At 35.2% G+C, this 18,641-nt stretch overlaps 1 protein-coding gene across 1 annotated transcript; it reads left to right on the forward strand.

Annotated features, from left to right (window-relative positions):
- Positions 1-4,092: 4,092 nt before the first annotated feature.
- Positions 4,093-5,717, forward strand: LOC110458224 (FMRFamide receptor-like). Its single transcript, XM_021509838.1, has one exon. The coding sequence runs from the start codon at positions 4,202-4,204 to the stop codon at positions 5,297-5,299; it is 1,098 nt and encodes a 365-aa protein (XP_021365513.1). The 5' UTR covers positions 4,093-4,201; the 3' UTR covers positions 5,300-5,717.
- Positions 5,718-18,641: the final 12,924 nt, after the last annotated feature.

Below are 18,641 nucleotides of genomic sequence, written 5' to 3' on the forward strand. Positions count from 1 at the left end.
ATTACAACGGAAACTAATGATTGCATGCCTCATTCGCGACATTTACAAGAGATGCAAAGCTTAAATTACAACGGACGCGGAAAGGCTATCCCGCTGTCCATACAAACGATGATATACCTCAGACAGTATACGTCGCCATAGAGGTTGGTATTACATGTTTGTATACCTTAAACATGTAATGTCAACCTCTATGGCAACGTATACTGTCGTAGGATCTTTTAAGTACAAATTATATTAACTGAGATATGGATCAGATTGACTAATATATAAATTCAAATAAAATAATGAATGAAATATAGGTAAATCATTGATCAACTAAAATAGATATACTTTTTAGGTCGCCTGAGCTTTGCTCAAGTGACCTATTCTAATCGCTTTCCGTCCGTCGTCGTCCGTCGTGCGTAGACCTTTTACATTTTCAACTTCTTCTCAAGAACCAGTGGATGGATTTTTTTCAAATTCTGTCAGAATCATCCTTGGTAGATGAAGCTACAAAATTGTAAAATTGGGATTCCTACCCCAAACCCTGGGGCCAGGGCGGGGTCCAAAAGGGAAATTAACCAATATTTCAAACATCTTCTTCTCCAGACTCAGAGGTACTACATTCAATTTCAGTGCATAAAAAGAAAGATCATCAGGGGCTTTATTTAAATTGTAAATTTCAGGATCCCCGAGCTATCCGTTCTCCATTGGATAGGGGGTAAAGATTACTATAGTTTATAGAGTGTATATTTTGACAACTTTTTGTAAGAAATTATTTTTACTTGGTGAGGATTATCCTTGGAGGAAGATGGTTTTAAATTGTAAAATTGAGATTCCTACCCCAACCCTAGGGTCCAGGGCGGGGCCCCAAAGGGAAATTAACCAATATTTCAAAACCTTCTTCTCCAGACTCAGATGTACTACAGTCAATTTAGTCAGAATCATCTTTGGTGAATGAGGGTATTACATTATAAAATTATGATTCCTGCCCGATCCCCAGGAGTAGGATGGGGCCCCAAAGGGAACATTTACCAATATTTTCAAATTCTTATCCTTTGATGACATGACTAGTATTGTTTTTCACTTAGTTTACATGCTGATTTCCACATCACATCTAAACAATAAAATAAAGCTTACAGCACCTATGATATGTTTTACTTTATTTTCTATTCAGAAGTGAATTACTTAATATTGTCGCAATGTACTGAAAGCATCCGTTAATCGAGATTTTATCAGCCTGATAGAAGATCATGGATTATCCTTTAAGTTTAATTCAATAGTTACTGTCGTTTCCAACTGTCTTGTGGAACCGCTGGCTTGCAATTTCTCGAATGTTAAGCAGAATATCACTAGCTTTATCTTATTCAACTTAGTTTTAACGCAGGTGTCCCACAGAGTGAATACAATTACTCAAATAACTGTATACATCTGTTTTATTACACTTACATGCGCTCTGCTGGAACACTGCCTTTGCAAATGACATCCATTATCTTTCATTAGACTACTTATTTTCGTATGACAGTCCCGTTTGTAGTAGGTCATGGGAAGCTGTATAAGGTAATTATCATGTATGTATGTCTAAATTATTTACTGTATAAAGACCATGTCCAAATTATTAATGCTATGTACTTGTGTAAAGTCTACATATCATGTACAATTTATCACGTGAATATATATTGTAATAATTATATGTAACTAAAGGGAGGGAGGGTCAGAGGGAGTGAAACAGACATACAGAGAGAGACACACACAAAAAGACAGACATGAACAAAGAGAGAGAGAGGGAGGGGGAGATACAGAGACAGGGAGAGACTGAGAGGAGGGGTTGGTTAATGACTGAGAAAGGGAAAGGCAGACAGACACTTAGAGGGGATTGGTAAATGATTCTTTGTATTTATTTGATTTTTTTAAAGTTTTGCCAACTGAATAGCTGAAAAGAATAACATATACAAAAACATATATGAGGTTAATCTTATTTCCGTATTTCCAATCAACAAATGTTCTATGATGTTAAATATAGTTTATGATATTTTTAAGACACGTTTTAAAGATACAAAAGAACACATCCATGAAGAATTGCACTCAGATAACTGAACTATTACACCATGGTTACAGGGGCATTATTGGTTAACAAATGAATGTAAAATGTGTAAGGTGATGCATCACCTTAAAACTAAAAACTTTAGTATGATAAATTATCATTATCTAGATATAAAAGGAGTTTTAGGCTGATTAGAAAACATAACTCTCTATCTAAATATTGTTACGTTTCCTTTTATAATTTAGCTGTGTCATTTCCATGGCAGCACTAGTCCGTGGGGAAATAATTAATGCAGTAACCTGGACGTCAGGAATTTGTCAAAGGATAAAAACGGTATTTTATTATGACTAACAACACATTTACATATATCATTCTATAATATATGTACATGTAGTAACAGAGAATAAAACAAGCAAAATTAATTCCGGGAAAGACATAGATATAGTACTACTATGTAAGTCCCCGAATTTTAACATGTATTTACATATATGATATACATGAAGAACAAAACAATTTGCATTAAAAACTCATTTTTAGTCAAATGTTATCTTCACGAATACTTAAAGAATAAATGTCGTTGGTTGAAGACGCTTCTATTTCATGCGCAGTAATAACAAAAGAACTAAACGTATCTGTATAATCGAACTGTGTACAGTTTACTAGCGAAGATGTTAGAAACGGGCGCCTTTCATCGAACTAAACCGTATTATTGTCAAACTCATTGTGAGATATACTGTGAAATTGATTTCTTTTGAAATCCATCCCTTACACCATACATTAGCTGCACATTGATCCTTATTTGAAAGCCACTGAACCACGGTAACAAATCATTCAACGAATAATAAGAAAACATTACACGCAACACAAAAGGTGAAATACTTTTATCTTATGCATCATGCGTTTATCTAGTTTTTGTTATATTGTGGCCTTTTTGTAATACCTGTATTTCATACCATCTCGTTTGGCACGAAAAATCCATAACTGATGAAAATGAGCGTAAGATTTAATGCCTTCATATATATCTCTGTGAAATATTGTTTCAGTGTGCCGAGTTGACGAAAGCATTAGATGGATTAGTTTGTCTGATTTCCTTGGTATTTAGTCATTTTCTGGTCATCTATTTGTGCCTAATTTAAACAATAAGTGATTTTGTTAATAAATGAAAACAATATTCATGAATATACCGTTACACAATTCAAGCAAGCTTTATTATTTCCAGTTTCTGTTTTGTCTATCAAGAATATATTCACGAAAATCTTTTAAAACAATTCTTTCGAACACGTACCTTGTATTTCGACCTATCTATTTGATTGCTAGAGAAATAAGGCCATTTAGATAATGAAAATATAACCACAAGTACTTCCAAAAAATGTATAAAGGATTGTTATCTTCTATTTTCAGCGTACAAAATCTCATGTCTGATCAATCATTTGACAATGATGACAGATTGCGGATGCATACGGCCTTAAATTAAACGAGACATAATGATAAACAACACAGACGGTAAGAGGGGATCAGTTAATATTCTGGTAATACAATTAGTGAAGGCGTCAGGAGTTCAGTGCCATTCCCGTAATATCATCATTAAGGGCTACTGGGAACAAACATCACATCACAGGTATCCCGATGGAACTTAACCATAAATGAGCTTGTGTGATCAATTTTATTACGATTTGATCATAATGTGTAGTGATAACCTGGGCATTAATTCTAGGATCTAAGGTTTATGGTATGGTGTGACTCTTGTTTCCTTTTTACTGGAATTTTACTGGAATATTTCGGTGATTATTTGTGATGTTTAAACACTCTGGAAAGTGTTTTTGTAATTAATTGCAGTGGGACAAAGCTCAACTCTCCTTTGGGAGGCTCGCAATCGTTAGAACTTGATTCGTTCAATTGGATATTGGAATTTATCATATCATTTTTTGGAAGCTACTGGTTTTTCGCCAGTGCATCTCTTTTGTAAGGTCCAATCAGACAATCCTAATTCGTCCCATTACTAGACTAATATGTTGTTGATGGCAATTATGATACACGAGCGGTCCTATCAGTATTGATCAACTAGTCGATCTATCTAATATATGTAAAACATTTGTACATATACCACCACGGAACGATGAGGTTATGATACTAAGTTATCGTTGCTCATAGTTGAATTCGAAACTTAAAGCTTAAACAATGCCTTTCAACGTAACGGAATCACTCGATGTTGAAATGAGTAATAAAACAGTTGATACCGGACCAGCACAAGAAGATCTTGAGTTCATCACATACGGGATATTTGTTCCAGTTGTGATGACTTTCGGCTACATAGGGAATATAATAACAGCGATTGTTCTATGGAAGAAAGAGATGGCGTCCATCACCAATTTGTTCCTTAGGGCTCTAGTTGTGTCTGACATTGCTCTGGTCACATTTGCCAGCATCGCTTTATCCTTGCCTACTCTAGTGTCTAAGCTTGTACACCGGGATTTAGGATTCCATGTCCTCTTGCCCCATGGATTCAAGACTATAGACTATTTGGCCCTTACCTCACAGTTGTGTAACGAATATATTCTGGTGTTCGTCTCCATTGAACGATACATTGCCATCTGTCATCCAATGAAACACATTTATATTCATTCCAGGAAAAAGGTGCTATACTCTATTGCCGGGATAATATGTTTTGCATTGTGTTACAATGTGCCGAGGATAATATCTACTGAAATTCAGCTAACTTCTTGTTTTGACGAGTCTTATCCTCTTGATTGTTATGTAATAAAGCTGTCAGATTTTGGGAATGGATTTTTTTACAAGTCTGTGTACGTTGTATGGATGTACACTGTCATTTACTTTGGCATTCCTCTGTTGTCTCTCCTCTCGCTGAACATTCTCATTCTACGGAAGCTCAGCAAGATGCGTTCTCGAAGACGATCGCTGGAAGCTTGCTCATCACGAGTGAAGAAAGAGAACACCACGATTTTGATAGTGATTATCGTAATCGTATTCACAATATGTCAGACGCTTGGACTTTTCAATCAGTTTCAATTTTTGATAAACAAAGAAAAAGCAAACGCTTCCGTGCAAACAAATTTAACAGTAATCATTAACTTTCTTTATGTGATGAATTCTAGCATTAACTTTATAATATACATTTGTGTTGGGAAGAAATTCCGTCGAACGTTCATGGTCATCTTTGGGATCGAGGATTGGAACTGCAGGATAACGAGTTGTTTCAGTGGTGTAGAGGATTACAGAGTCAAAAGTGTGTCGACTAACACGGCTTCAGTGCTGTAGATGATATCAACGTCACAAAAGAGAGAAATGATGGATTGTAATTCTGGTGCCAAGTGATGCTCGGTTCTACAAATGAGCATGCTGTACATCGTGAAACAGGCAGATATTGTTCTTATTCCGTATGAAGGTTTTTATATGAAGATGTGAGAGTGCATTTCATCACTTGTGGTTTTCCCCGTAGAACATGTAGGAGGCTTGCCTAGGGTGTGCAGGGTTACCTTTCCGCTGCTGACAAATTGCACCATTTAAAACTGTTTGAAATGCATGCATGCTTATTGATTATGACATCATTCAAGTCCCACAGAAAAGGAAGACTACAATTGATGAACTTGTATATTTCCATACTATAAATCTGACACATGGAGTTTAAAGCACCTGTCAAGTTTCTTCATTTCAAAACTTTTCAAAATATATATTCAAAAAGGGTAATAAAGACATTATCTTTGTATCAATACTGTTACATTTCATATTTCTTTTTATCAGTTACAGCTTCAACACATACACACGATCGTTAACTAACTTCCATTTTCTTTGTTGCAGAAATAACATCATATGCTGTTAATTCTGATTTCCTAAATTTAGATACTAGATAAACATACAATATGTGCAACGTGTCCAAGAATCCTACAGTATACTTTATTTTAGATCGGCATCACCTAAATGACAAAACTCGTCATCTACCCGTTTCCATCATATAACTTTAGTATTAATGTTTTCTTTCGAATGTTGAATATTTCAGTAGCTATACTTCATATTTCATACAACTGTTAGTTACGTCATTAAATGACGATTTTGTAATGATTTTTTATAACACACGCGCACGAAACGCTAATAAATATTATTTTGATTTAAACATATTTTATTTGCAAAAACCCAAATGAGATTAGACAGAAGTTAAAAAACTTCTTCTTTTCCCTTAAATCAATAATGGTACATGTAGAAGAGGAAATGTATAAATCATTTAGATTATTTTGTATTTCATGCACCCATACATGGTTACATGTCCCATCAACCCGTATAAAATATAAACATAAGTTATTACATTACTGTGGTATACTAAACAGTCCTAATTTTCATATCGAAATTGCTGTCAACGATACATATAATAGAGTCACTTTAATAATATAAAATTCAAAATTAACTTTGAAATCAACCTGCATGTGTCAACACCATAGCAACTTGATGACGCAGCAGACCGCGTCACACAATGATAACATCCTTGAAATTTTCTTTAAAACGCATCGCACCTTAATATCCGCTTTCAACAAGAATAAATAACACTAATCCCTGGCTTCCTTATGAGTTACGAACTAATGAATTAAACAATTAAACATGGCTTAGAGTAAATATAACGTCTTAGTTTGTGTAATTGAATATACATGCAAGTTAAGGTGTGTCGTACATTTTTACGTTATGCAAATTTACATCAAAAGCTAGTAAACAACTCAAATTTGATTACTTTCTTCAGCGTTTTTAACATGATGCATTGTTTTGTGCCAGATTTGTTTATAAAGTATGTAAGTGTGTTCTTTCTACCATGACGCTATAATTCGCTGGAGCAGCATACCCATTAGGATCAGCTCCTGTCCAGGAAGATGATGAATACAAATAGAGAAAGCAACTCTGCCTTATAGTTTGTTTATATCAGCAAAGAGGTAATAATGACAATGAGGGCAATTCAAGTTTGACATTTTTTAATGTAATCCGCACCTTTATCAAGGGACACAAACACGGAGCTATGACATAACACAAAAAATAATACGGAGTTACTACTAAATCATTATGTTGATGTTAGTGCATATTCCTTTAGTCGTATGAGAGTTTAAGGTTATTTATAATGAAATTCCTTCGTTAAATTGTGTGCCATACAGATTTGTGTCATCAGCGTAACAGCAAATTTAAGGTTATCACGATGGCAAATCTGCCTTATGTGTTTTTGAATGATGGCAATATTTTTGTGGTCCTTTAACCAACCACTGATCATGAATAACCCTGAAATTTAAACATTTATCATCTGAAGTTTACTAAAATAGAACTGGATCAAGGAAAGCGCACCAACATCATTCCCATAAGAGTAGGTCCTACCTTTGAAATGTATGCCATGTCAATCTCTCTTAAAGAGGCGGACAACTCCAGCATGATTGCTATATAGTTGGTATCCAAGGCGGCAGCGATATGTCATCATGGACAGCCATCTTTGTGGAGTGTTCCGTGCGATAGACCAATTGCAGGTTTTCATGGAGAATATTTGCATTTAAATGAACCTCTGGACGCCTGGATACAAATCTTCTCCAAGATCTTGGATGTAGGAACGGTAGATTTGATACTTGGCAGTTATCCTCTAAATCGACTCTGCCTATTCCAGTCTTCTTCAGCAGTGGTCTAACATAAGCTTTCTTGAAACACAATGTGGCTTTAGACTCACTCAATGACTTACTCGTAAATGGTATAATAAATGCTACAGTGGAAATAAGTTTCAACTCTTATGTAAGCACATAGATCAACAAATTTACGTCTTTGCATATATAAACAAAATATTATTAAACCTTATCTTTATAACATTGTGTCTGATTGGACGATATTGCTCGCATCATGTCGCTCTCTCGCGTGTCCCCTTTCACATTTTCCTAATAAGAATCCTCTTTATAAAAAGGGGCAAGAGTCACCACAATCGAGTTCCGCAGACATCATTATTTGCGTTTTATTCGATAGAGAATATATCATACTAGACATCTGTTGATGATTGCCTTCCGTTAATTCATCATTCCTAATATTACATGTACCGACTGTTTGTGGAACCTCGTTTCGAGATAATACAGCTAAGATGGCGGTCCACTGTGTAGACCATGCTTGTTGTTGTCTGTAAGAACCCGTACCAATCTGCAACAACCCAAACGTATCAACAACATCATGTTTGTAGTATATCAATAGAGAATCACCCCTCTAAAACAAACCCTACTATATTTTGTTCTACTAGACATCGTTCTATCGTGTTATATCATCGGAGAATGTGTCCTAAATTCTGGTGTTGAATTATTTTTAATGTATCCGCGAAGGCATCGTTCTTGTGTTATATTATTCGAATATGCACCCTACTAAACATAATCTTTGTTTATAATCATTCGAGAATGTTACTACTGGACATTGCTTTTATGTTATATCAATAGTGAATGCATCTTACTTAACATCGTTCTTGTGCTTTATCATTAGACGATAAAATCTACTAGACATCATTCTTGTTTTCATCATCGGAAAATGTATCCTACTAGACATCGATTCTTGTGTTATGTTAAGGAAAATGTCCTAAAATACATCATTCTGATGTTAAATCATTTTGAATGTATCCAAGAAGACATCGTTCTTGTGTTATACCAATAGAGAAGGTATCCTTCTAAACACCGTTCTAGTGTTTAATCATTAGAGAAAATATCCTTCTAGGCATCATTCTTGTGTAATATCATGAGAGAATACATTTCCTATGTAATATCAGTAGAGGATGTATCCTACTTAAGCTCGTTCTTCTTTTATATCATTAGATATTGTACATTACTATACATCGTTATTGGGTGCTATCAGTAGAGGATACAACCTACTGGACATTATTCTTGTGTTATAGCACTACAAAAAATATCCTAATTGACATCGTTCCTGTGAAATATCAGTAGTTATTATAAAACTGATTTTTAAACAGATTCTGATTGGCCGAGAGCCTTCCACAACCCGGCCAATAAAGATCGATATTCACCGGTCTTCGTGAAATCCGGTGAGTACCAAATTATTCTAATTATAGAACCTGGAAAGAACAAAAACATCCGGGCAATAAATGGCATCAGTGACAGCTTAGCATAATGCTAGCTCGTTTGAACAACGATTTGCCACTGCCATAAATGATGATGTTCAAGCAATTTGGGAAGAGAAAGGCTTCATCGATACACGGAAGGCCACAGAAGGAGCCGTTAGATTTTTTTGCCAGTACTTGTAAACACCGTCAGAACTCAGCAACGTTTTGGCAAAATTTTATGTAGATACCCAGAATAAAAACCGTGATCATTACAAGCAGGCCACACTTACATCGTTTCGCCATGGAGAGAATCGCTATTTTAAGAACATGGACATTATCATTATCGATATTTTTTGTTGAATTTTGTTTTAAAATTTACTAAAATATCTTAAATATTTTCAAATAAAATATGTCAACAATTTACTAATGTCATTGATTATTTTATAATAAAACAGTTATGGCCTTTTTACTTGGTGAATACGCTCTGTGAATACGCTCCCAATATTGATCACAGAAAAACAAATATTGACCTCCGCGATCGCCTCGGTTAATATGGTGTTTTTTTGTCAATATCAGAGCATATTCACCAAGTAAAAAGTCCATAATTGTATATAGATGTATACTACTAGATATCATTCTTGTGTAATATCATTTGAGAATGAATTATAATAAACATCGTTCCTGGGTTATAACATTAGAGAATATATCCTACCAGAAAACGTTCCTGCTTAATATCAGTAGAGGATGTATCCTACTAGATATTGTTCTAGTATTATGTCAGTAGAGGATGTATCCTTCTAGACATCGTCTTGTGCTTTATTATTTGAGAATATATCCTACTAGATATTGTTCTAGTATTATGTCAGTAGAGGATGTATCCTTCTAGACCTCTCTCTGAATTTATCATTACAGTATGAATCCTATTGGACATAGTTTGTGTTGATGTTTTGAAACACCACTAGATTCTATTGATAGAAGGCAACTCAGTATTTTTGAACATCAAATACAACTGAAACGAAAAGGATCAAGTTCAATTATTTTATTTACATCCAACATCATACGATTCATAATAAAACAAAGGATATTAAATAATCTTTATGCAAACGATCGCATCTTTTCTATTAGTCATGTTCTAATCGCCTTCCGGTTCTGCTTAACGCTGACTTAACCGAAAACCTTAGTGTCGACTAGTATTCACACTGATTAAGCCATCTCTTGCCGAGGACATATCTCCACTAATAAGCTATAAACATCATACAAAACTTAATTTTTGTTTACATTTTCTAATACTCCAAAAACCGAAACTACGATTAATTAAATCCAAATTATACATACTGCCAAGATAATCTATGTCTTGTTCTTCTTTACCTTTTTTATATAAATCTAATTATTCTATAAATCCTCTTTTCAAAATTTTGATAAAGATTGGTTAACGAAACACGTGTTTTTAAGCTATATAATTACTCTTGTCCTACATAAAACCATTGCAAATAAACAAATATAACTATTCGAACATAACAAATTAAATGATCAATTTGAAATAACATTTTAAATTCATATCTAAACGCTTGAGACGATTTGCTGATATTCCTGATGATGCTTTTCTTGAATGAATTAAACACGTTAAAGTATAATCACTAAATTATCATAGCGTCAAAACTTGTGTTCGTATTTTTCCACTTGAACTTCCAGTTATGATAGAAATCATGAAGAATGGTTTATCATCGCGTTCAACACATGAAATGTTATAATTCGAAAAAGATACATGTGTAATAAGATAAAAAAAACATAATCTGGAGAATCGACTGTTATTTATATTGTTAAATCCAACCTGGGATGATGCCGTAGTAAAACTCTCCAACGATAAAAACTTAACCTGATACAAAGCTGAGGTGTCTGCCGTTTCCCATAGGATGAACCTTACCAACATTCCTTACTGTTACATAATTAGTTCAAACGGGCCACACCATCAAAAATTAAGTTACGAAAGTATCTCAAGAAGACATCTCCCTAAAAATAATGTTTAAGGATCCCCGTCCCTCCGCCTCAAAATGAAATGAGGCATTGGGAATGTTTTTCTACGGCATCGCTTTTGCATAAGCAAATCATTTCTGAACAATAACCTATACCTTGCGGGAGTTTCTTCAGATTTTTTGATTTTTGACAAACAAAAATGCCCATTATATGAATCAATAAAATTCCGAGTGCCAATGCAACATGTTTAGGACAACGAAAAGAAAATTAGGTGACAAAAAATAAATATCTTGCGGACATTTTTTTTTTAAAAGATACAAAAAAAAAAATAAACAAAAAGGAGAGACAACTCTTACATTTGTACCAATAATAATTATAAATCCCAAAAAGTCATATACAATTTACAACATATAATATAGCACTTTTTTGTATACAAATATGATACAATAGGCATCACCAACCAATAAAATTACTTCAAATGTAATAACCAATATAAAACAAATTGCGCATCGTGTATGGATAACATTATAACAAACAATATACTTTACTGTGTCATGGCAAAAATGTCACAATGAACAACAATAACAAAGTTCCACATATTTAACACATCAATGATAGATTTCTACATATTGTACAAATAACATACTATGTTGTGATATAAAAAATCACACTATGCAACAATAATAAACTTTTACATTCTGAACAAAACAATAATAAACTTTCACATTATGTACATATAACAACATACCATATTGTGATATAGCAATAATAAACTTTGTCATTATATAACAACATACTATATTTATTGTGGTATAACAAATAGCACACTATACAACAATAATACACTTTTACATTATGTACAAATAACAACATACGTTATTGTGGTATAAAAATATCACATTGTAAAAATAACACTGTTGTATGTAATATAAAAAAGGAACTTGAAATATAGGCCTATTGGGCATATGATAACAAATATAAAATAGAATCCTGACTACTATGATTTCGTGTATGATACACTTACTTGTACATGTATGGATAAAATACTTCTCAGGCCAAAATGTCTTTCCTGTTGGGTTTGCACAACGTAGCCCTGTACCGCATTCCTTACAACCTTTCTGGTCCAGGTATTCAGATAACACCGCAAGTTCAACCACTCGTCTACCCTGCGACCAGGTTAAAAAGTTATTGGCGTATCTTGATCACTAGTACTAGAGGGATCCTTGTCGGACGTCGGTGTCCGCTCATCAGTCAAATTGTCAGTAGTAGGGGCCTCAGTAGTCAGCGTCTCTTCAATGCGTGAACGAGTGTCACTTTGTTTCGTCGCATAGTCGAGGTCTAGCAGTTGATATTGGACATCGTTGAATTATTATTGTCAGTTAATGCGTTTAGTTTACATTTGAAACGGCCTTTTTACGTCGGACTTGCGTGTCGGCCATGACTGCCACGACGACGTTGTTTACATCGTAACGAGAGATTCGTTTCCCACACTTTCGTGATTGGAAAGTTTTAACGCAAGGGACACAACTCTGTAGTCGAATCGTCATTCAAACAAAATCTATTCAAGGGAAGATAACAACAAAGTCGAAATGGTAATCAGGGGCAGGTGACTCTAACACTGAAAAACGACAGTGGAATCGTTAGTGTTTTGCTCTGCCTGGGACGGGGATCCTTAAGAAAATTGAAACTCAAGAAGTACCAAAAAATGGTGAGACGGAGGTCACATTATCAATGTGTCTCCGACAAAAGTCAACCAAAAGAGTACTATTTCCGTTGCTTTAAGTACGACAGTAATGCTTTTGCTGCCCTTGCGAATTTGATAGCCTTTCTTTGTAAGCTAAAAGCGTTCTTTTATTGCACATAAAACCCAACACTACTGCAAAACCTCGTTATTTGTTGTGATTTCAAATATCAATGCAAGCGCTTCGGTTTTCACCATTCCGTTGATAACACCAATAATCCAAGTATAGCCGAGAGTTAAGGTTATTCTCAGATAAATACCCACATTATTTGTATGACGAATCCGATTTGTCGTTTTTCTAATATAGTGAATTATCAAACAGAACATGACGATGTTGGCAAAAAGAAACAAGAACAGCGGTACAATAAATGTACAAAGCAGAATGCTGGAATTATTTATGAAACAGAAGTTACCTCCATATCATACATCGGTGGGTGTAGTTACCTGTTCAGACAGTTTAGTACCAAAGGTTATCACAGCGGGAATGGCAAACCCGAAAGCTAGATATTAAATGTTCTGTAAACATGTCATGTCGGTATGATTTTCTAACGATGTGATGTCCGCATGTAAACGAAATAGAGAAACAAACATGAAACTAAAGGTAGACATCCAGGTGAAGTGATGAAGACTTCCAAGCCAGACACAAACGCTCCCGTGTAAATATTTGGCCAGAAATTGACATTGTTGAACAAGAATCAAAAGTACGACAAATGGCACCGAGATCCTTGTCCCTAAAATACTTTTGTGAGCGTGAGTGACTAAGGTTGTCAATTGTTCAGGTGATGATAGGTAAAACTCTTGATAAGTCCTGATGCACAGGTAAAACTCATTGTCTACCGTCAAAACATGACTTGTATCTATTCTTGTCTAGGTTGATGTTAAACTGAACCAGTCATTGCTGTATTGGTTGTATTACTTATGGTTTTGTTTACAGTGAGAAGATCCACTTCAACAGCTGCACAAGGTAAATCTCGTTCATAATGAGAGAGNCAAACCTAAATGACAATCCCTGGAGAACTCTGGGTATGGGGACATGAATCTAAAGCCACACTGAGTACTGTTAATTGTCTGGTATATTGTATCAGTAAAGGTGGCTTGTGTTTCAGAAAATGCCTGTCCTTTACACGCAAGCCTCAAATTCCGTCCAAACCAATCGGATAAACCGTTGCAAATAGCACAATATTGATTCCGGAATGTCAATAATATATTTCTGTCAAACACCGGGAGCATTTCCAATAACGTTGCATGCTTTTCGTTTTCACAGTTTCCCCTCACCTCGTCATTCGGCCATTTCTCTGCACACCTAGAAACCATAAATGCACCTATAGTGCTGATGGAGTTGGATTCTACTGGATTACACGATGATGATGAAATATATCCATCCGGGTTTCAGTTCTTTCACCGGCTTGTCTGCAGGCCGTGGGTCGGAACAACAATCAGTATATTGATGGCAGAGTTCGTTACATTTGCAAGCATATCGTGAATCCTGGCCACATCTAATATAGGAATCGGGACATCCCTTTAACCACTCCCGTAGCAGTGCGGAAGTGTTCTTTCTTGCCTTAATGGAATCGACCCTGACTTGTAGAAATAGCCAAACCATGAAAAAACTGTCAAATGTAATAATACTAAATACAACTACACATACAGAATAATAATAACAATAATAAGTCCAGATTCTTATATACCGCTTTATCACAATCTTGTTCGTAGGTCGTCTCAAAGCGGTTCACAAATTATTATCTGTAGTTATAGGGCCGTTGCAATTAGCAAATATCTTTCTCAATTCCCTGGGGAGCATACACCCGGTGCGGCCATTTCGGCGCTCACAGCTAGCATTCAACAATTCTAGCACTGCCCACTGGGGATATGTTCCCATTGTTTGACAGAAATACTGCATTTGGTAGCTCAGTAAACGGACAAGATTTCATAAGTATTCTTTCAGCAATTCTGTTGTTATCTGATTTGAATTGACATCTTACAGTTCACGGAGTGTGCACCCGTTTTAAAAATATACTCTATGGATAATCCAGATGTCTTGGGAACCAGATATTGCACGATAGCCCACCACCGATTTCATTATGTTTAGCATCAATTGATTAATTTGCCCTCTACATTAATATCCANTTGATGTTTAGCTAGAAATCTAGAGAGTGTGTCAATATCAACATGAACAAAACAACAATAATAATGAAAACGCCTAACCTTGTAAAACCATTCAGTTCGAGAATAAATTCAAACCAACCATAGGGTCATAGCATTACCAGAATTTCAGTTCTCGAGAACAGAACACTAACATTGATTTGGGGATCGCTTATTAGCACTTTGGTGGAGGAGGGTGTATTTTTTGCCGGAATGTAAACAAAAAATGCAATATATGCTAAAAAAACAAACTCCTTATAGTTATGATATGTATTCATATGACCAAGCTACATCGTTCTTCACCTGTTAGGAAGTTCAACAAGCAAACAGTGAATTTGAGTTTGCTTAATTGATCATATAGTTTTAGTCTGCAATGTCCAATGAGTCGTTCATTGGAAACGAATGTCCGAAGATCAGATTGTTGTACCTCACCAGCACCTGCTTGGTTAATTTGATATCGATTTTTACGTTGGATTGTGGTCTTATTTAAATCTATATGGTTTGATGTTTATACAATCATACTCTATAGAAAACTCTTTGCAAGGCATACATACCATTTCATCATTGAACAGGAAAAATGGAGAACACAGTAAAACTATACTTACAACTTAGCGGAACACATCTTACACCTCTGGTTTGTGTTCTATCAGGACTACTGCAAACTTTCCTGCTAACTGAATGTCTATGTTATTATTGGTTTTGTACCAGGATTTGTTTTTATTCCCATTACTATTGGGAAAATGATATCATCGTAAAGATTTAGTGTAATACAATACATTAAATCTACATCCGCTGTAAAACATAAACATCCACGGTAGTATTATATTTCTAGTATGATGACTTAAACGACAATCAACTTAGTTTATTGTACGTAAAGTAATACGTTTATGGCTACTACCTGACGATAGCTTGTTTGTGAAAAAGCACAATATGGCTTCACTTAGTTTTAGTGACATTCACACGTTTTCATAACTACCCATAACTCTAGAAGTATTGGAAAACAATCCAAATACACTTATTCGAGTGCCCGTGTACAGTATATATACTTAGGATATATTAGTATATAAAAATAATTAGATTTCGATATTAATGAGAGAGAAAAAACTTCCTTAACCAATAAGAATCTTCATATTTATAAAAATGATACCTGACACACTCGTTATGAAACAGAATGTCTAGAATGAAAATATTTTACAATCTTAATATGTTAGGCGTCAAAGCGACAGGTGAACCGCAAAACACTACTATATTTTCTCCCTTCAATGGTTCCAAAAAAGATATACCAGTGTACAGATTACACTAAATGTTACCGTGCAGTAATCTGTAGGCAGAAGTGCTGTTTAATTTGAAGTCATCAATTTTAAAAATATTTCTAAGTATATTGGTATGAAAAGATTGAATATTCCAATATATATATTTCTGTCAAGTATAAACGTGCGAAGCCTGTTCGCAATAGCAACTTATCGCACCAGGCGTAGGGTCAAAACTTAAAATCATGATTACGTTATTATCATGCATAAACGAATCGAACACATGGCTACCATGTGTTCGACTTGGTCAGAGGTAATGTTTACACAATAAACATGCTGTCATCTTAATTGATAGTGAACTATTTCGTCACTTGGTTTGTTAAACATCTTTATAATTTGCTTATGGGAAATGATCGTAAAAGCAGAAGCAGCGAGCCAAAATTTGACAGGAATATCGTCATTTTAAAGGGGCCAATGGGGCATACTTAGATCTTATGTAAATAATCGAATTCTTTACGGTGCGTAAGATAATAAAATTTCATTCTTTTATACACACCCTGAGTTTGGTATTAACGGCAAGTTAATAACTTTTGCTAAGTCAGACGAAAAGATGAATTGGTCCGGAATATGGCTTTTGGGCAGCTAGCAGTACCACACATACATAACAACCCGTATTCCGTAACAATCAATACCTGCTCTCAAGAGAAGATAACTCTGCAATACGCAAAGACGGAATAACGACAATTACATGATAAATTAGTTTATGTACGTCACACCTCCTTTTAACTGTTCCAGTCGTAGTGCATCAGTAAATACAAGAATAACAGGCCTGAAAACAGCCGCAAGAACCAGATATTCAAGAATATGACAAATGTCATGTAGTAAGTAGTAGGGACATTTAGTCGTGTAATGGACAAAATGATGGATAGAAAAACAATACAACCAAATGAGGATGCTGGTAGTAACGAATTGAAGTTACGTATTGAAAAATATGTACTAGAGGATATATGGTTTGTGAGAAATCCTGAGAGAAAACGATATACGTTTTGCAGGGGTAATGCTCAGTCCGGAATATGTTATGATTACCAATTAGTAAATGAAAAATGTTAACTATCGGAAAACAACATTTCCTAGTACGCATCTAACAAATGTAATGGAGCTCGCATTAGATCAAGAATTAAGAACTGGGAAAGGTAGAAAAATCATCTAAATTATTTTTTAACTTAGAAGCAGTGGTTTAAATGTTCCGATGGAATTCTTCAGAAAATATCAATATTCTTCAGGAACAATACTTAGCTACTTACCACAGAGGGGTGGGTTTTTTTTTGTTTTTTTTCTTTTCTTTTTAGATTACTAATCAGTACTAATCATTGTACACCCGAAAAGAATGCAGACCTATACTCAGATAGCCCGAATTTCCTCTGGCCCTAACACCAGACTTAGACATTTTGACATATAGATAGATGTCTGGTGTGGGCCCAGAGCGCACTGCTAATGCTATATGAAAACGTGGAATTCTCCGACACCGTTTGGTATCGGAGAGTTATGAGGTGCTGACAACAAAAATCTTCTATGACACAACACATACCTCACATATATCGATAAAATGGATTATTTATTTAGCAAAATTAGCTCTTATTATCACCAACAGCTGCTAAATTCCGTCAGTAGAGTCCTCGATCTTCCATCGTTCGATATTTCCCATCTGAGCGAACGCCAATTTTGTAGGTCATGGGGTGACTAATCAACAAACCATACTGATCCGGACCGAAAACGGAATATATTATTCTTGTTTAGGACTCACACAACTAAATCAGCCAATCAGCAAGTGTTTCATTGACGTTTGTGGTTCCTATCTGAAATAAGTTCCGGCTAATTACTGGGCCACTGAAGGAGTTTAATAAGGAACTGATGACAGATTGTTAGATAAATGAAATGTTCAGGTATTTAACTTTTGAAAAATATATACTTTTGATATATTTCCATGGCTGTGTGCGGATTTGCACATGGGCAAAATGTCTGGGGGCGTTTCTGTTTTGGGTCACCGGTTTTGCTTGTAAACTTCCGGTTGTCAACTTCTTGGCGCCGTGACACTTCAATATGCCACTAAACCTACAAAAAAAGTCATTTTGTAGCCTTTGCAAGGTATGTATTTATGGATCTAGACAGTTGTCACTAGTCTTGAACTTCAAATATTAAAGTTATTAGCTAAAATGTTTGGTAATAACATATAGTATTTTATTTAGTTGTGTGAGCCCTTTACAAGATTTCCGGACAGCGTCTTTTAGTATATTTGTCACTCCCCATGCGCTCTTGCCCCACACTAGACATCTATATGTCAAAATGTCTAAGTCTGGTGTTAGGGCCAGAGGAAACTCGGGCTAATATTCAAAGTTGTGGAACAGGGGTAAATCTATCACTTCCTTCGTTACTAAGAGAAGTATCTCTTAAGAA

Source organism: Mizuhopecten yessoensis, unplaced genomic scaffold (assembly GCF_002113885.1).
Source record: "Mizuhopecten yessoensis strain PY_sf001 unplaced genomic scaffold, ASM211388v2 scaffold9501, whole genome shotgun sequence".
NCBI classification, from domain to species: Eukaryota; Metazoa; Mollusca; class Bivalvia; order Pectinida; family Pectinidae; genus Mizuhopecten; species Mizuhopecten yessoensis.